Raw genomic sequence first — 20,330 nt, forward strand, 5'->3', positions numbered from 1 at the left:
AATAATGAGAAAATGAGGCTGTTTTTTTATAAGTTGTGTGATCCATTGGCGTCTTTCTTCGTGTTAATATAAGTTTTGTACCAATATTGTACTCGAAAAAATTAAATAAATTCAAATTAAATAAACATCTTAAAACGTTGTTGATAATAATGACTTTGTGAAATATATAATTATAAAACATTTTATAATTTACTGCTAAAAATACATGATGGTAAAAACGAATAAACATTAAATAATTATATACAGACCTAGTTTTAGGCACTGCGCTACACACTTCAGTGGGTTCAAATAAACTAAAAACTGTGAATGTCTTCTTGGCTTCCTCATTCATCATTTTAAAAACAAAGTTACGTGGAGTAATAGCGATTTTTTATTATTGAAGATTCGTAGTACGTGACGATGTACCCACCGATGCACTTTATCCTTACAGACTTACCACTACTACTATCATTTTTATAATTCTGTTTGTAGAGTTGCATCATTCATTAATAGGTCAGCTGATTAAAAACGCATGCGCAATTTCAGCTGCTAACAGACATTTTAAATTACTTAACTTTAATATGAATAATATGAATAATTATCTCCTTAATAATTTTTAATGAATATGTATTTTCAAATATTTAAAAAAAATATTTAAACAAATAAAATGCAGTATTAAATTTATAATAAAAATAGTATGCAGTACTTACAATTATAAAATATAATAAATATAAAATTATTAGTTTACATTTAAGGTATGAATAATGTTAGATCAATTATTGCTAATAATTACTACATAGCGTGTGTTAGTTTAATTTCAAATTCTCAAATTTGAAGATTAAATCATAGGATAACTTAAAGTTCAAAATTACTTTCTCTATGAAACAAATAAGAAATAATATCAAGCAGTAATATAATTATAATAATTATAGTGCTTCTTCATGACTGTGAACAGACTAAATTCTATAGACTATTGAATTCATCTTCTATCTAGTAATGTGTAGTTCCTACTAATTATTAAAAATATCAAATTCATCATTAAAATGGTAAATATTATATACTAACTATACATAATAACATTAAGAACTTATTTAGCATATAATAAATAATTATATATATATATTATTATATATATTTATCATTTTGAAAAATATTTGTTTATATATATAAGCATACATACATATATATACATACACCACATCACTTAGATTTGTTATTATATTATTTGTTATATATATATATATATAAACAATAATTATTTATTAATATTGAAATTAATCTTCTAATTACCTATATTATTACAAATCTACTTAGTTCTTTGTAAACTTTTAAAGATATGAGCTTTCCTTTATTATCAAAACATTAATAATTTTTTATTATTTTCAAATTCATATATACTTTTAAATGCATATTATACTACATTTTTACATAAACCATTCAATTATTATGTATGTGTATATAAATAATTAATTTAATTAAAATTAATGGATTATATCTGGATAAAATTATAATTGTTATTATATGCATTTTGTATTGATTATAAAATACAAAATTTTAAATAAAGCAAATAAAATATTAATTATGTATTTTTAAAACAAAATTCAGTTTACATATTTTGGTAATATTTTATAGTAATTTCTTTTTAATCTATTGTAAATTTTATTTTTATAAGTATTAATGTACATGTATGAAATAGCACACTTTAATAAGGTAATAAGGTATATTTCATATGCTATAATATAATAAAATATTTATAATTAGAATAATCATATCATCATCCATACACACTTGTAATCAAATTTTGAACAGTTTATTACTCTATTAGGTTAAATTATAATAGGAAAACAAACGTAAATAAATAAATTAAGGGATCTTAAAATATTCTAAATTTTTCTTCCACAATTTATTATATTATATTAGTTGATTCTTTAATTTATTATAGATTAAATGATTGTTTTTTACTGATATAATAATAAGTTTATAATTTCATAAAACTTAAAAAGTATTATAATGTAAAACTAAGTATCACCAGCATTTTTCAATATAGAATTTTTTTTTTGCAACTTAAGTTACCTATAAGTGAGTGATCATTTGAAAAGCAAAAAATCACTTGTATATACATAATACAAGTTATTATCAATACTTGTCTACATAATCAAATAGCAATAATTCACATAATTACAACATTGAGCATTTTCACTCATCTTCAAATCAACAAGATAAATCATCTATTATTAAGTAGTATAAAACAATAATTGAATTACATATAATTGAGTTTGCAATAATGTAGAATATTTTATTTTCTATGATAATACTTATAATATACAGCACATATTTGTCGTTAATTAATTCTTATTTTAAACTTAAACCAAAAAATTAATTAAAATAAATGGACCATCAAATATTTTTCATAAGTATATTTCCAAATAACAATTTTTAAAGCTTATACATTATTCACATATTAATTAAATTATAAAATTTTAATAAAATTATCCAACTATTGTATACTTTATTATTAACACATTTTTAATATTATGCATCGATTAATGTTATCAAGATATCACAACAGACATTGTTCCCTTATATGGTAACCAATCTTAAAGAAACCTCACTTGCATTATAACACAATAACAAATAATCCTTTACAAATACAAATTTAAAGTTATGTATAAAGTTATTTCAACATGAAAATGCAGATATATTACCAAGAAACTGTATAGAATACATGTAAATGAATATAAAATATTTATAAATAATATTTACAAAAATAGTACAGAAAAAAGAAATAAATATCAATATTTTAAGAAAATATTTTTTATAAACAATATAATAACAACATAGCATATAAATAAAACAATATTAAAATAATTAATTCATGTCTGTTTCATTAAAGTGCATTCATTTTTAAAATATTCTAACAATGATATAATAATTAAAAGTGAGTGCATCATTAAATTAATTTCTGTAAATTGTACTTCAATAAATAAAAAAATTCTTTAATAATGATCTTTTAAATAAATTTACTTAACTTATAATATACTTAAAAATTAGTTGTAAATATTATACATGATTTTTATATATTTTTTTTATATATAAACTTATTTATTGTTATATATCAAGCTTATCTATAATTCAAATGTTTGAACCTGTTTTGATTATATTTAAAAATAATGAGCAAATTTCATATAAACTGAATTAAAATTTTAATATCGATTAAATTTGAACTTGATAACATTTTGTAATAAGCCATTTAAATTATTCTGATTTATATTTTTGAAGGATAAGATATATTTTCACAAACTTATAGTAATATTAAATTTCATTAAGAATATAAAAGAAAATGAAATCAGGCATTGCAATTTAATAACTAATAAATATTATAAATTGTAAATATCTATTTTTATGCAGTGATTTATATTAAAAATACAAAAATTTTTGTTAAATTCAATAAACAAAATATATTTCCCATTTACGAAAAAAATTATTTTCAATCTTTTTATGATTTATTACAAACATAAATCAATTTAAACAATAAAAATATATCAGTAAAATCAGATAAGCAATTAAACAGAATAAAAATTGAATTATTAAAATTATTTTGGGATACATTAAATAAAACTCTTTGTACTTAACAATTATTTTAACTTTACAGAATTATAAGTAATATAAAAATTTAGTTCCAAAATCATATTAAAATCAAATTAAAATTACGCAAATAAAACACATTATAATTCAATAAAATTAAAATTAATAATAATAGTAATAAATAAATAAAAAATAGTATGTCTATTATCAGAAGAATAATTATTTTTCAATTACATTTTTTCAGACTATCACATTTTCATGTATTACTATCCATTTTTTAATAACATATATTTATTATTTATCTATCCATTTCTAAAGATTGTTGACCTGCAAATAGGTGACAGCTTTATATTTGAAAAAAGATTTTACAATTTATATTACTCATTGACCTTCTAACTAGATAACAATTATCGAACCAATAGTAAACAAAAATACCTATACTTTATTTTAAGTCAACGAAATAAACAACCATTTCTTTATCAAGCAACAGAATAATTAAACTTCGAAAAAGAATTTTTTTTATACTGAAAAGAATGATTTACTACAATATATTTTACCTGTGTGTTAGACACTTTTTTATTTCATTTATTTGCTTTATTAATTTAAACAATTATAATATATTGCATTTCATATGTTTATTATATAACTAATTTAACTTTACAGCTTCTTCTTAGCTATCTTACATTACAACATCGTTATTTACAGTAAACAACAAAACACTAGTGTAAACTATTGTAACTAGTTATATTGATATATTTATTGAAAATATATTGTAATATATACTTAATTGATTATTTAACCTCTGTATTTATATGAACTTTATATATATGTAATTCTTGCCATAATAACAAATAATATAAAGTGTTTTATATTATATATGTATTTTATGTTACACCAATAATATAAAGTGTTTTACTTTTCATAAGAAAATAAGTTTATAAGAAATAAGTTACATAAGTAAAGGTACATGTTACGGATTGCAGCAATTTTACACGGTAAACAAAGTGGGAGAGGTAAAGTCACCTATGTTTAGTTAGAAAAACTTGCGTCGAGTCATAAACAATTCTGCGAACTCGAAAAGCCTCACAACGCAAAATAGTCGAATGTACGACCATAATTCCGAGAAGTATTAACGCGTGAACCCTACAAAGCTATGCCCTATTGACGTTACGCCAAATAGCGGCATAGTAACAGCCACCGATGTGCTATCGGCGGATCGAGTTGGTCTGAGAATATTTAAGGAGCTGCACGTGCCGTTCTCGTCCTCTTACTAGTTCAGTCAAGCATTCATCAAGATCGGATCGACATTCTACAAATCGACTCCTGCTCAATGGAAGCCACGCTCATTCGGCCATCCAAAGCTGCACAGATCGACTCCATATCATACGTAAGCCAAGCTCATTCGGCTTACTACTACTACAGAGATCGACTAGAATCAACGGAAGCCAAGCTCACGGCCTACCAACGCTACTACACGGATCGACCTCAACACACGTAAGCCACGCTATTACACACGTTCTTACGTACCATCAATGCAACTGCGATCGACTCCACACACGTAAGCTACGCTATTACTAGTACACGGCTCCCATCAACTAAGTAAGCAGCAATACTAATAAGTGGTACACGGCACGAGGAATACTCCCACGTGTCAAGCAGAACGTGACGCGGATATCACCCCTCCACTAGATCGCTTCAGCGTACATCTCGCAAGCGGCAACGGCATCATCATTGCCCCGCATCAGTGACGTCACACAAGCGCCCCCCACACAGGCCGCTACAGCTTTTATCGGCAACGGCAAAGGCGGAAACATCGCTGCCCCCTTACAGCGCAACTCTCGCCACGGCATCATCATTGCCTCGCATCAGTGACGTCACACAGGCGCCCCCCACTCAAACCGCTATAGCTCTCATCGACAGCGGCAAAGGCAGCACCATCGCTGCCCCTTATCAGCGCGAATCTCCCACTACCATTGCGAGTTCATAACTACGAGTGGGAGAATCAAGCACCAAGCCATCAAGAATACACTTACATGATTCTTGTCGCTCATATTAATTGAAGAAACTCTTCTTTATTCATTGTATCATATATTTAATTCTACATCGATAGAACACTGACGATTTATTATACATTTATATTCAATAAAGGGAAAAGCACTACGTTCAAAGGCAGTGTTGAATTATTGCATTGTCCCTTCTACTTGCCAGCAAACCTCCATCCACCATCTCAGGGAGGTTTTTAGTCTGATCCCAGACAGTACATAACTCAGAAATTTCTAATCTAATATATGGATATCGTATATAAGAAGGTACCTAAAGTAACCTTTAACTTAATCTCTATAAATGAAACTCATGATAATATTTAGCTACTACATATTTCACTAAATAATTTCATTGAAGAAATATCAACTTTTAGTAGTTTTTATGTATCTTTTAATATAAACAATTAAATTTAAATAAAAAAATTTAAAGTTATTCTTAACGATTGATTTATCACGTATTTATACTGTTAAATCAGACTATTAATTAATATAAAGTTATAACTACTAAACGCTTCCCTGAGATGATGAAGGGAGGCTTGCTGGCAAGTGGAATGGACAATGCAATAATTCAATACTGCCTTTGTATGAGTTGGTTTTCCTTTTATTGAATATAATGATATAATAAATAATCAGTGGTCTATTGAGGTGAGATTGAATGAATGATACAATGAATGGGTGAGAGTTTCTTCAGGTGATGTGAGTGATGATAATCTTATAAGTGTATTCTTGAGTGTGGTGCGTGACTCTCCTACTTGTGATTAGGATTCGTGGTAGTGTAAGATGCGCTGATAAAGGATGATGATGCCGTGAAGAGGGTCACGGTGTGATAGGTGAGTGTTGAGGCCAACGATTGCCGCTATCGATACGCTGGAGAGGCCTGGGTGGGGCGCTGGTGTGTGGCGTCACTGTTGAGGAGAATTGATGCCACCGTTGCCTCTACCGATAATCTGGAGAGGCGTGGCTGGTGGCGTTGGTGTGTGACGTCACTGATGAATGGCAATGATGCCGTGGTCTAGGTATTGCTGCTTACTTAGTTCACAGAGCCGTGTGTTAGTGATTCGTAAAAAGGTGTGTAATAGCGCAGCTTACGTGTGGAGTCGATCTCGGTGCATTGATGGAACGTAAAGACGTGTGTAATAGCGTGACTTACGTGTAGTGAGTTCGATCCGTGTGATGGTATTGGGAGACTATCTCTGTAGGTGGGGGCGGTCTGTATGAATTAAAGGTGATCTCTGTGCAAGTGGCGTTGACTTGTAGGACGGTGATTTGTGTGAATTGAAGGTAATCTCTGTGTAAATGGCGTTGACTTGTAGAACGGCGATTTGATCTTGATGACTACTTAATTAAACTAGTATGAGATCGAGAGCGTCATGTGCAGCATGACATCGGTGGTCGTTGCTATGCCGATATTTGTCATGATGTCAACAGGGCATAGTCTCGTAGAGTTCATTTGTTATTACTTTTGCAATTATAGTAGTATATTCGAGTTTTTCTGTTATAAGCATTCTTTGAGTCCGTTAGTCATTTTTTACAAAACAAATGCTCGCGCGCTCATACCTCTCCCACTTTTTATTCCGCTTAAAAACTGCTGAAATTCGTAACAAAAGTTTTTAAGTGATTCGTAAATAATCTTTATAAATATTTATAATTTATTATTTATAGACATTTCTTGTTTTACTTCATTACTTTATAAAAAAATTAATTCAAAATCAAATATATATTTTAAAAAAGTCGAAATTAAAACTTAACACTTTTATCTGACACAATTTGGTATGATATTATATATGGATAATAGAAAATGATTGATAAATAATTTTTATTTTATAGTAAATAGATATTAATAACATTGATAATATTAATAATAGTTATTCAATAAAAATATAAATATAAAAGCATTGAATGATAAGTTTTGAATTACATAAATGTAACAAATCTTAGCAAAAATATACTAAACTCTTTTATCTTATTTGAATTTTGTCTTTAATGTAAATATTTAATTATTTTTCATTAGTTATTAATTTTATTGTTCACTTTCCTTCAGACTATTATGTTTTAAAATTACAGTCTAATATACCAATAATTTACTAAATAATAAAATATTATTGCAAAATTACTGTATATAGTTAATATGTTATTCTTTACTGTATGTTTCTATTCTGCAATTTTGCAATGCAATTTTAATATTCTATATTTTACCGGCTTTTTATACAATATTTAAAATTCATCAATATATTATCTACTTATGTAAAATGTAGGGAGGAAAACTTTGTACATCTTTTCAAGCAATTTTCCCATCATTATTATAGTATATAGTCCTGTTAATTAATTTTTTTTTTTAATTATGAAGTAACAAAGTATGAAATAACAAAATGTAAAAATTAATTTTCTATTTATTTAACATAAATAATTTGTAATTAAGTATATAAATGAATATATTTACCTATAGAAGTACTCAAGGTATTATTTTTAAATTAAGGTTGAATATGTCCGTAATTTCAAATACAATATTTATATAACACTGTAATGAAGGACATTAAAATTTGAAATTCAATGTGTTGTTATATTGTTCTTTATAAATATTATAAATTAAAATAGCGAAAGGCTACCATTTGTTCATTTATATTTTTTACTTTTTATAATATACATTTTTAGTTTGTATTTTATTTAAATCTAAAAATGAAATTATTTATTTAATAGTATTGGAAGCGATTGCATATTTTATTATAATTATCATTTTCCTTTTTCTTCAATCAAAATTTTTGATAATAATTTTTCTTTTAATTTTTATAATCATTAAATTTTTGTATTTATAAATAACGAACAAAAAAATAATTCAATATAACTGAAATACTCAACTGCTAGTCCTTCGTTATTTTAATTTATTTAATCAAGTACTTATAATGCATTTTTTGTGTCTGCTCTATTTTATTGAAAGTACTTAAGTATATATATTTAAATATATTTAAAATGAATGAACGACAAACGAACGATATTCTTTCAGATGTGCGTAACTCATAATTTGCAAAGTTTTCGAAAATATTCCGAATTCATTCGTGTATCAATCTAATATAAAAGTAATGAAAAATTAAGAGGTGAATTGAACAATTTATGCTGATTACATTAGCTATTCGAATTAGTTTTTTTCGTTATATTTTATAGATTTATATAATAATATTTTTAATGATTCTTAATTCTTGAGTACTTCAAAATGCTTAACATTATAACATTCTGTTGTATTATTAATTGCATGTTACTATACGCATTCACGCCTTATAGTGCAATTACAAATTGTAATAATTGGAATATTTCATATACAACTTTGTAATATTTATTGTTATAATGAAATGATATGATATGTACTTAAAAGGATTATCACGCTATAAAAGTTTATTAATTAAATTTCTAGATTTTGGAAATTATTTAAAATTTTATATAGCTAAAAATTGTAATTCTTTTACAGATTAAAAATACACATAAATTACAACATCAGTTTACGTTATCAAAATTAAGATTATCATATTATATTATAACAGAGAACTGTAGTAACAGATTAGAAATTTACAATTAAATACATAATCAATCAACATGGTCATGGCGGCATCTACAGAAGAATCGGTGGACAATGGATTGCATTCATGTAAAGTACTCATTGTTGGAGCTGGTATGGCTGGTTTATCTGCCGCTAATCATCTTTTGAAAAATGCAGAGCAAGATTTTCTAATTGTCGAGGCTCGTTCTCGTGTCGGTGGTAGAATTGTTGCTACAAATATTGGTAAGTAATTATTTATTAATTAAATCTATTTTCGTTTCATGTTTCAATATAATATTTCTTATTTATTCGTTATTATTATATTTAAATATATATTACCATTGTAACATATTTTACAATTACATTTTTAATTCCCTATTTGAAAATAAAATTTGTAATTAAAAATATGTTATATGCATATAGGAGATAAAAAAGTAGAGTTAGGTGCCAACTGGATTCATGGAGTATTAGGTAATCCAATTTTTGAACTTGCTATGACCAATGATCTTATTAGTATTATGAGTATATCAAGACCTCATAAAATTGTTGCTGCAATGGAAGATGGTAAACAAATACCATTTTCTGTCTTGGAAGAAATATATACAGCCTATATATGCTTTTTGAAAAGATGTGAGGAATATTTTTTAAGCTCTTATAATCCACCAGAAGGAATTCATAGTGTAGGAGAACATATTGTTCTTGAAACTAATCTATATTTGGCATCTTTATCACCAGAAGACAAAAAGATTCGACAATTGCTTTTTGATTGCTTACTCAAAAGGGAAACTTGTATAACTGGATGTGACAATATGAAAGAAATTGATCTAATGGAAATGGGATCATATACGGAACTTCAAGGTGGTAATATAAGTTTACCTGGAGGTTATAGTTCTATTTTAGAACCCATTTGTAAGCATATACCAAAAGAAAGAATTCTCACTAAACATGCTATTACAAAAATAAGGTAATATTTATTTAACTGCAGTATTTTTTAAATTAATTTTTTTAAATACATTCTAATCATTTTTAACATTTTGATAAAACTTTTAAAGTTTTTAGTATATATTTTTCACGGTTTTTCAAATATTTATGAAATCACTTAATCGATATATATTTAAATTAACATTTATATACCATTTCAATATCAATTTATGAATAAACTTGAAATATAAAAAATAATTATCTTAAATATATGATTACTAATTCAAGATTTTAATCTTTACTGAATTGCCTATAAAATCTAGTAAAAAGCTACTTAACATTTAATTTATAATACAAATAAATGTTTATCAATGAAATATAGCTGTAATTATATTATTCATAATACATAGTCAATATTAATCTAATTAATTTTATTTGAATTGTATATATAATTAAAAAAAGAACGATATTTTATAATTGAATTAATTTAAAAATTAAACAATTTAAACATTAATTTGTCTAATTTTATTTATGTAAAAAATATAATTTCAAAAAAATAATCTAATTAAGAATACAGATGAATTATGCTTTAGCAATTAATATTTATAATTATACAATATTAAAACAAATATATAAATTTAAATATGCACCATCATACATGATACTTAAAAATATTATGCAATACAGTTAAAATTTGAACAATGTATTTTAAAGTATAATATTTAAAAACTAGATCATATTTGTTTTTACTTGATCCACGGACCATAAAATGTTTTAAAAAGTGTGGATACGAAGATCAGTCTAAGATTAAAAAAGACTGCAGTAAATATTCTCGCTTTAAAAATATTTACTTGTGACAAAGAAATTATTATTAACAACTACTGTGCTTCAAGCAAATTGAGAAAAAATGAATTTTTGCACTAGTATCAAAATACTAAAATAAATATACTTAACATTTATAAATATCATTCGTCGTCTGAGAGTGCAAGTCTAAAAGGTGAATTGTGAATACTGGGCACATGCTTTAGTCCCTAAATTAAAGGAATCTCTCCGGTTCGAGAATCATTAGACCATTGATTCGACCATGGTTTTCAAGAAAGCCCCGTTTGACTGGCGACTTTCTTGATGGCAATCAATTTGACGGCACGTTGTTCGATCCGCGAATACTTAACGTTCGGTGAGAAATTAACGGCGCATGTTCGGCTCACGAATACTTGACGTTTGATTCGGTGATAAAATTAGCGGCTCGTTGTTCGGCTCGCGACTGCCTAGTTGATTGAATCGGCGATCAAATTGGTGGCTAGTTGTTCAGCTCGTGAATGGCTAGTCATTTGAGTCGACGCTAGAATTGTACTGAGCGTTATTCGGCTCGTGAAGGTAGTGGGGACTATTACGGATTGTCGACGCCCTCTTTTGTTGGTTTGATCAGAACCAACTCGTTGCGGCGTGACCGATAATATTATCGCTATGCCACAGTAATAATTTCGCGGGGACCACCAGTCAGTATCGGCGTCCTCTTTAGCGGTCTGATAAGAATCAAGTTGCAAGGGCCTGATCTATATTGCAGGTGCGGGCCGCGAGTGTAATAAGAATTTGGCGGGGCCACTAGTCAGTATCAGCGCCCCTCTTTAGCGGTCTGATAAGAATCAAGTTGCAAGGGCCTGATCTATATTGCAGGTGCGGGCCGCGAGTGTAATAAGAATTTGGCGGGGCCACTAGTCAGTATCAGCGCCCCTCTTTAGCGGTCTGATAAGAATCAAGTTGCAAGGGCCTGATCTATATTGCAGGTGCGGGCCGCGAGTGTAATAAGAATTTGGCGGGGCCACTAGTCAGTATCAGCGCCCCTCTTTAGCGGTCTGATAAGAATCAAGTTGCAAGGGCCTGATCTATATTGCAGGTGCGGGCCGCGAGTGTAATAAGAATTTGGCGGGGCCACTAGTCAGTATCAGCGCCCCTCTTTAGCGGTCTGATAAGAATCAAGTTGCAAGGGCCTGATCTATATTGCAGGTGCGGGCCGCGAGTGTAATAAGAATTTGGCGGGGCCACTAGTCAGTATCAGCGCCCCTCTTTAGCGGTCTGATAAGAATCAAGTTGCAAGGGTCTAGCCGATAGTGTAGACGTGGGCCGCGAAAACTACGTGTAGGGTGAATCAATTAATTAATTAATTAATTAATTAACGAAAATTACGTGTATATTAATAAGGTCCTAGAGATACCAGTCTATGTCGTCGTCCCCAATGCAGTCCGACTATCGTCACGTTGCGGAGGACGAACTGATAGCTGGTCAGCAATAATGGAATAATCAATATAAACAAATGAATATACCTTGCAGGATTCCCTTAGACGAGTTCAACTTTTACTGGTATGACTGGCACTAATTTCACTTGAATTATTCAACAAGACTGATTTCCTTCTCCATTCGTTGCTTCTTAAATACGATTGCGTACATTTAGCGTTGTAAATTCTTGGAGGTTCTAGTAAATTCTCTGGAAATAAGCTTTAGTACGTTCGAGAAGCTTCTTCTGTTGCTATGCGGACAAAGTACGCGGCTAAATTTCCAGTGCAATTTTTGTAACGTGTAATTCAAATATTACGCCTTAAGCTAAATATAATGTATCGGAATCGTATTATAACAGACAATAAATTATTTTTTTTGTTAGGTAGTTCAATTCGGAACAAATTACGGCTCAATTTTTTAGGCTTGAATTCCAGAAATTATTTTATTTCTTATTTAATAAATTTTGTTAAGAACTTAATGTATATAAATAAAGTACAATGATGTATTTTAATTATGTTAATATATTTTTTTTTTGTTAAAATATCAATATATATTTTGCCTATATTAATATTATATTTATTAATAATTCGCAAAACTTGAAATTGTTATGAAATAGAATAATCTTAAACATTTTTTTATTTCCTTGAAATTTTATTAATATTATTATAAAATTTATACTACGCAGTTGTTCGATTTTTAATGTTTTATTTTTATGGCTCCAACTGCCAATTCAATAGTTCAGTGGATTAATTTCTCGCCATAATGAATTAAGAAAAAAGAATGCACAAATGAAATGATAAAAGTATAATGTAATATATTTAAAGTCGATTATAAATTATTTGCTTATAAAATTATAATATTGTAGTGTTATTGGTTGCTTTTATTGAGATAGAGAATTATTCAATTGCAGTAGTGTGAGTTCTTTCTTGTATTCTTCAATTGTAATAGTGTAAGTTCTTTCTTGTATTCTTGATTATCTGAATTTTAATTGTATTTTTTGTTGGTGCAATTGACACTAAAGTGAAATAACTGAATAGATGTTTAAAACGTATAGTGAATGATGATTGTAGACTGACACCTTGAAGATTAAATAGTGCTCACGTTATAATGACTGCGTAATTGTTAATAGACTTGACTAAGAAAGACTAAGAAAGACTGAGAAAGACTGACTGCAGCATGTAAAGCGCAGCTCTTAAATATTATCGTACTATTGCTTGAAACGCCGGTGTTTTGTTATCGTCACGTCAACAGGGCATAGTCTGGAAGATTCGCTGCTATTGCTTTGTTAAAATAATTGAATTACGCGTTCATATCTCTGTCACTTTTGTATTCCGCTTTTCAACTGTTTGAATCCGTAACAGCAGTATATTGTATAATATATGTATTAGATTGTATAATAGAAAAAAAGTTCACATAAAATACATTAAATATATAATTTTGTGTGATATTTGAAAACTATGATAATTTAAAACTTATTTAAAAGCAGAACATTAATTGATTACTGATTTTCATATATTTTTACTTATGTATATGTATTCGCTCACTTTATCTTTTAATTGCAAAACACACTGAATTACAAATTATCAACCAATTTTCTTAAGAACTTCCAATTTTTTTTATTAATATAAAATAATGTTATGTTTAAGGATAATTTACGTAAGGATACAAATTGATAGTAAAATTATGTAGTTTATTTATGATCCGTTAAATTAAAAAATTATTAATTGAGGTATTTGATACCCTCATGTATTAAGAGCATCTTTGAAATGAATGTAATTTTAAATTGTATTATCAAATAGTTTGATACAATAGATACATTGGCAATGTGAAGTATTGTAATATATCAAATTTACAAATAAATGATTAATTTGACATTTTCAAATTTTGGTAATGAAATATGTAATAATTACTTTACATAGTCAACTAAGATTTTTAACTTCTGTTTATGAAGCACTTTCTTGGTAGAATCCAGAACAATCTAGTTCTAATATTATTAGCAATCAATGTGAGTACTGATTTTTAAGTATTGATTAAATTATTTTTGTTTTAAGAAAACTTGAAAATATATTTCATCACCACATTTTCTATTTATTTGAGTTTTCAAGATGTGTATAATTGATAAATGTTAAATAAAAATACAATTTTGTTTTATATAAAATCAGATATATTTATTAATTATATATCCCCCAGTTTTCTGTATTTATGATAATATATTTAGATAGTTCATTTTTCTAATCGTAACATAGTCAGAAAATTATCTGTTTACATATTTGACAATATTAGTCTATTTAGGTTAAAATATTGTAAATATTTAAAATTAAAATTATTTTAAATAAAAATATTTAAATAAAAAGATTCGATTGTCTTAAAAATGTAACATCCAATCGTAATTCACACTAGTTGGATAACATAAACAATTGTAATTTTATTTGAGAATTTTTTTTATGAGTAAAGTAAAAACAAAAAATAAAGTTAAAAGAGAGGGAAAAGGAAAAATTTATAGAGAAAATTTATTAATTTTCTTGAACGTCCATTATAATTAATATTTTGTATTTTTTGTAAATGCTAAAAATTTTAGTATTTACTATTTGTCTAATAATAGAGTATCCGGTTTGAAGGACCAAATGTCTACAATTAGAGTAAGCTTCCAGATGGTTGGTAGAAGGATTGTGGGTAAGTGGAAGGGATAGTGCATGTATTCAATAATTAACACATTTATTTTACTTGGTTTTTATTGCTATCTTCTTAAACTACATTATAATCATTCTAAGTTGATAATTGAATCTTAGCTCTCTTGCTGTTCCTTTATGGCTGCCACTTGGTGGTAAGGTGCACTACATGTATAGGTAGAGGGTTGTAAATCCCCTGATTCTCTTTATGTGGTGCGCGTGGTGGGGTAACTGTACACGTAAAAGTGCGAGGGCGTAAATTCCAGCGCTTCTTCGTGTAGTGGCACGTGGTGGTAGTTTGAGTGTTGCTTTGTTATCAGTTTATTGCTTACTTTGTAGACTTTGCACGTGTGCTCTTGGTGGCTCTTAATCTGCAGATTACCGGGTACGGCGCCATGTTGGTCTCTCTTGTGGGAACTAAACTTGCCCCTTGTACTTCTGCACCTTGGTCGCTCTACAGATTTTGCCTCATGCGGTAGCTTGTAGGTTTTGCCTTGTGTTGTGCTCTGTGCAGTACTGTTTTCTTGGCACTGCTGCGAGTGTGTATTTTGCACTTATTACGAGTAGGAAATGACTAGCCTTGGCCTCTTATTCTTGGCCTTTACTATTTATGTCTACATCCTTGATATTTAACGTTTGTTCGAGACTGCGAGAACATTTTTCTTGCCACAATTTTCCACGGTCGTTGGACACTCGAGAAGGTCAGTACATCTGGAAAACACTCGTGGATAGTTATTTTATTTATTCTCGCAAATCAAAAAACGTGCTCATGATTTTCTGATGCAGTTAAACGATCTTGTTGTTTACTGCCAAGAAGATGGAAAGTCTGAAAGAGTATCAAATATACGTAAACTATCGAGTACAAATCATTACCTAAATTTCAAAGCAATCCAAAACCCTGCACGTGCGCATTCGGCATCTTAAGACAATACTTACATTGTTCTCAATTACGCCGAAACTTGTCGATCGCGCTAGCCAATCGACCATGCCCTAAAGTATCCCTCATACCAATAAGTCCCAGAGAAGGGAGAGACAACCAATAATCGACGCACCTCCACCTTTAGACATTTTCCCGACTTTAGCATATTCAAGACTAAACCCGGAAGGAAGTGGAAGTGAAGGCATGAATTATCAATCATGCTGCCTGTTACTGATTGCAGCATTTTTAAGCGGAATATACGACTATAATTCCGAAAAGTAATAACAAATTAACCCTACAAGGCTATGCCCTGTTGACGTCACGACAAATATCGGCATAGCAACAGCCACCGATGCGCTATCGGCGCAGCAAGTTCGTACGAGAATATTTAAGGAGCTGCACTTGACGCTCTCGATCTCTTACTAGTTCAATCAAGCAGTCATCAAGATCGGATCGCCGTCCTACAAGTCAACACCACTTACACAGAAATCACCTCCAATATACACAGATTGTCTCCAACTAACACGTAAGCTATACACATTCAGCTTACTACCACCACACAGATCGACCTCACTACACGCAAGTCACGCTATTACACACGTTCTTACGTGCCATCAATGCACTGAGATCGACTCCACACGTAAGCTACGCTAATACACACGTTCTTACGTGCCATCAATGCACTGAGATCGACTCCACACGTAAGCTACGCTAATACACACGTTCTTACGTGCCATCAATGCACTGAGATCGACTCCACACGTAAGCTACGCTAATACACACGTTCTTACGTGCCATCAATGCACTGAGATCGACTCCACACGTAAGCTACGCTAATACACACGTTCTTACGTGCCATCAATGCACTGAGATCGACTCCACACGTAAGCTACGCTAATACACACGTTCTTACGTGCCATCAATGCACTGAGATCGACTCCACACGTAAGCTACGCTAATACACACGTTCTTACGTGCCATCAATGCACTGAGATCGACTCCACACGTAAGCTACGCTAATACACACGTTCTTACGTGCCATCAATGCACTGAGATCGACTCCACACGTAAGCTACGCTAATACACACGTTCTTACGTGCCATCAATGCACTGAGATCGACTCCACACGTAAGCTACGCTAATACACACGTTCTTACGTGCCATCAATGCACTGAGATCGACTCCACACGTAAGCTACGCTAATACACACGTTCTTACGTGCCATCAATGCACTGAGATCGACTCCACACGTAAGCTACGCTAATACACACGTTCTTACGTGCCATCAATACAACTGAGATCGACTCCACACACGCCCAGACACTGCCCAAAGTCGAACTCTGATTGGATACAAGAAACAAGAAGGGGTTCCTAGTGGGACCTGTTCAGTGAACTATTTAATTTATTTCATTAAATGGAAGCTTCACTTTCACGCCTGTGAGGAGAAATAAGGAATATCACACTACAACTTCAAGTAAGTCTGTATTAGTGTTAATTCTTCAGAAAACCGACCTACAAGCAGTTGGTGTCCAGAAACTTCTCACGCATGCTCACTACGCAAGTCCAGCAATTCGCGCCATTCAGTGGCGCGCATTTTCTCTAACCTCTATCTTAAGCTCGTGCTCACTTACACGACTTATTATTTAGAGGCAGCTGCAACACGTGCCAAGACCACGACGTAGACAAGAACCGTTGTGATCGTTCAAGAGTACAATAAACAGCCATAACCTCTCAAATCATAGTATTCAAAAAAGTCGTAATAGTTTTATAGCCCATTCCTTTCCACAGTAAATCATTATTTAACGTTTTTTCCAGAGGATCAAGAACTTCACAACCTTCTGGTTCTCCCATAGAAGTATACCACAACGCCATATTATTATTGAGAAACATAAAGGTCATTTATAATCTTATCACGATTAATAATCCCTAAATTGGAAATATATTGAAAATAATTAGAATAAACAGCAATAAGAATTATATGTTTTAATTATTAAATCAGTGGTTTTCTTAGTTAATTCTATAAGTTTGATTCTTCGAGCCGGATTAGTGGAATTAATTTTTTATACAACGTTCTTTATAAAAAGAAGCGGTTCCGCCTTGCGTGCGTATTTCTTTAAAGCGTTCTTTCGACCACTGCGTGGTCTTTACGACTTACCTCTTTCTTGACGTCTCCAATCCAATCAGCTCTTTCTTGGCGGCTCCAATCAGAGCGCCTCTTAGTTGCATCCCCACTATGAGGGGGACTTGTTGAAGTGTTCTTGCTTCACTATCCGAGCTACATTGTAGCTATATTTGACAACAGAGTATGCGTTGTGTGCCATATACTGCAATATTTGAATGTAATATTATAATAAAAAAAAAATAATAATACCCTTTTTCCAGATGTGAAACAACGTGGGTTTCCTTATATCTTTATGACTCGTTTCTCACAACTTTGAATTACATATTTTTGCCAGATGCTTAACAACTTGGATTTTCCAGAAATCTCACGACTTGGGAAGCGTTCTTACAATCTCGAATACTATTCTTGTTAATACTTTCTATTTTTATTCGCCTTGAATTGTTATTATTTATAGTGATATAAATAAATTCGATAATATCAATAATTTTTATTGAAACTACGAACAATCAGAAGTACTATCAGTTATGGAAATATAGCTAGTTAAATACAGCTTAATTAATATTTTTTTAGTAGTAAATAATCGCGTCTAAAGTGTACTTTTATACTAGTGATAAAAGAATTAGAAGTTTCACATCGTGCTTGATCTCAACACTGTAAGTAAAGGTAATACTCTAGTTGTAGTTGGTTTGCGTTAGAGAAACTATCTTCATTTCACAAATACATTCGTGGTGCTTTTCAAGCTATCCTAATTATTCTTAAATATCATTAACTTTCTATCACCCATCATCTATAATTTACAAATTTATTTTATTTTATCATATATGAAAATTCGATACTTTTGAAATTCATTTCAATATATCAATTACAAAAGTTCTTGATTATTTTTTAAACTTCTTTAGTTATCTCAGATGAATTACACTGAATTATTTGGATTTTATTGATATACAATTGGAATACTATAAAAATATAATACAAATGTAATAAATTAGAAATTTTTAATATTTTGTACGTGTAACTTATTTATTTTTATTTATGTCGATAAAATTTTTTAATCCACATTTTCATTAATTCCTGATTCTTACAGTTTATAAGATACAATATTAGTAATAAGAAATTGTGATTACGATTTTTCAATAACTCCTTTAATAATGATTCTATAATTAACAAAAATTAGTTAATGTAAAGGAAAGTCAAGTATATCCTAGAATTTATTTGAAATAAAGAAAATAATTATTAAATAAAATATAAGTTTTTAATTAGAATTAAAAATTTTAAATACATTATAAACATTAGTAAAATAAAATTATATTGCAGATGGCAAACTGATTCACAACTTAGATCTAATGGATCAAATGACGCCATAAAAGTTGAATGTGATAATGGAAAAATAATAAATTGTGAACAAGTAATTTGTACATTGCCTTTAGGAGTATTAAAAGAACAAGCTGCAGAAATATTTGTGCCATCACTAACAACTTCCAAACTTCAGGCCATCGACAAACTAATGTTTGGAACAGTTGATAAAATAATATTAGAATATGACAGACCTTTTTTGAATCCAGGTATTTCAGAAATAATGTTATTATGGGATGATAGGAAGTTAGCTGTTGAGGAAATTGCTGATCCCATTCAAAGTTGGTTCCGTAAAATTTATTCATTCATTAAAATTTCGGATACACTATTACTTGGTTGGATATCAGGAAAAGCTGCTGAGCATATGGAAAGTTTAGATAGTGATGAAGTCGCACGTGTTTGTACCAACGTTCTACGTAAATTTCTGAATGATCCATTTGTCCCTACACCAAAAACCTGTATTCGTACATGTTGGTATTCGCAACCTCATACGCGTGGTTCCTATACAGCTATGGCTGTGGGTGCTAGCCAAATAGATATTGAACGTCTCGCAGAACCCATTACAAAAGCTGGAGATTCTTCCAAACTTAAAATAGCTTTTGCGGGAGAACACACGCATTCATCTTTTTATAGTACAGTACATGGTGCTTATCTTAGTGGCCGTACTGCTGCACAAGCTGTGCTTGAATCTAGGAGGTGGGAAAAACAACTATCTCTCAATTGTGATGGTACAAGTGACTATAGTTCTTGGATCCAAGGAATTAAGCTGGATTAAGCTTTAATAATATTACATCGAAACGTATAATCTTTTAAATATCTACAAACTTATTTGTACATAGTATTATAATAATACTCGTGAGTATATACAAAATTGTGTTTCAAGTCCTTAAACAGTGATTAATATCTAGTAAATATGCCTTAAACAATCAAGCCT

The 20,330-nt window shown here is 29.9% G+C and overlaps 2 protein-coding genes across 2 annotated transcripts in view; one reads left to right on the forward strand and one right to left on the reverse strand.

Annotated features, from left to right (window-relative positions):
• Positions 1–7,023, reverse strand: part of Agps (alkyldihydroxyacetonephosphate synthase) — a 32,590-nt gene extending 25,567 nt beyond the window's left edge. The window contains exons 1-2 of the mRNA XM_011497849.1: positions 6,983–7,023; positions 6,757–6,894 (exon numbers count right to left, since the gene is read on the reverse strand). Of these exons, the coding sequence (XP_011496151.1) occupies positions 6,757–6,894; positions 6,983–7,023 (179 nt within the window). The remainder of the gene's footprint in view (positions 1–6,756; positions 6,895–6,982) is intronic.
• On the forward strand, positions 942–20,330 carry LOC105360708 (peroxisomal N(1)-acetyl-spermine/spermidine oxidase). Its single transcript, XM_011497690.1, has 4 exons — positions 942–1,025; positions 9,067–9,378; positions 9,559–10,099; positions 19,358–20,330. Exons 2-4 carry the CDS (start codon positions 9,192–9,194, stop codon positions 20,169–20,171), a joined length of 1,542 nt encoding a protein of 513 aa, XP_011495992.1. The 5' UTR covers positions 942–1,025; positions 9,067–9,191; the 3' UTR covers positions 20,172–20,330.

The sequence above is a fragment of the Ceratosolen solmsi genome, unplaced genomic scaffold (genome assembly GCF_000503995.2).
Source record: "Ceratosolen solmsi marchali unplaced genomic scaffold, CerSol_1.0 scaffold47, whole genome shotgun sequence".
Taxonomy (NCBI): Eukaryota; Metazoa; Arthropoda; class Insecta; order Hymenoptera; family Agaonidae; genus Ceratosolen; species Ceratosolen solmsi.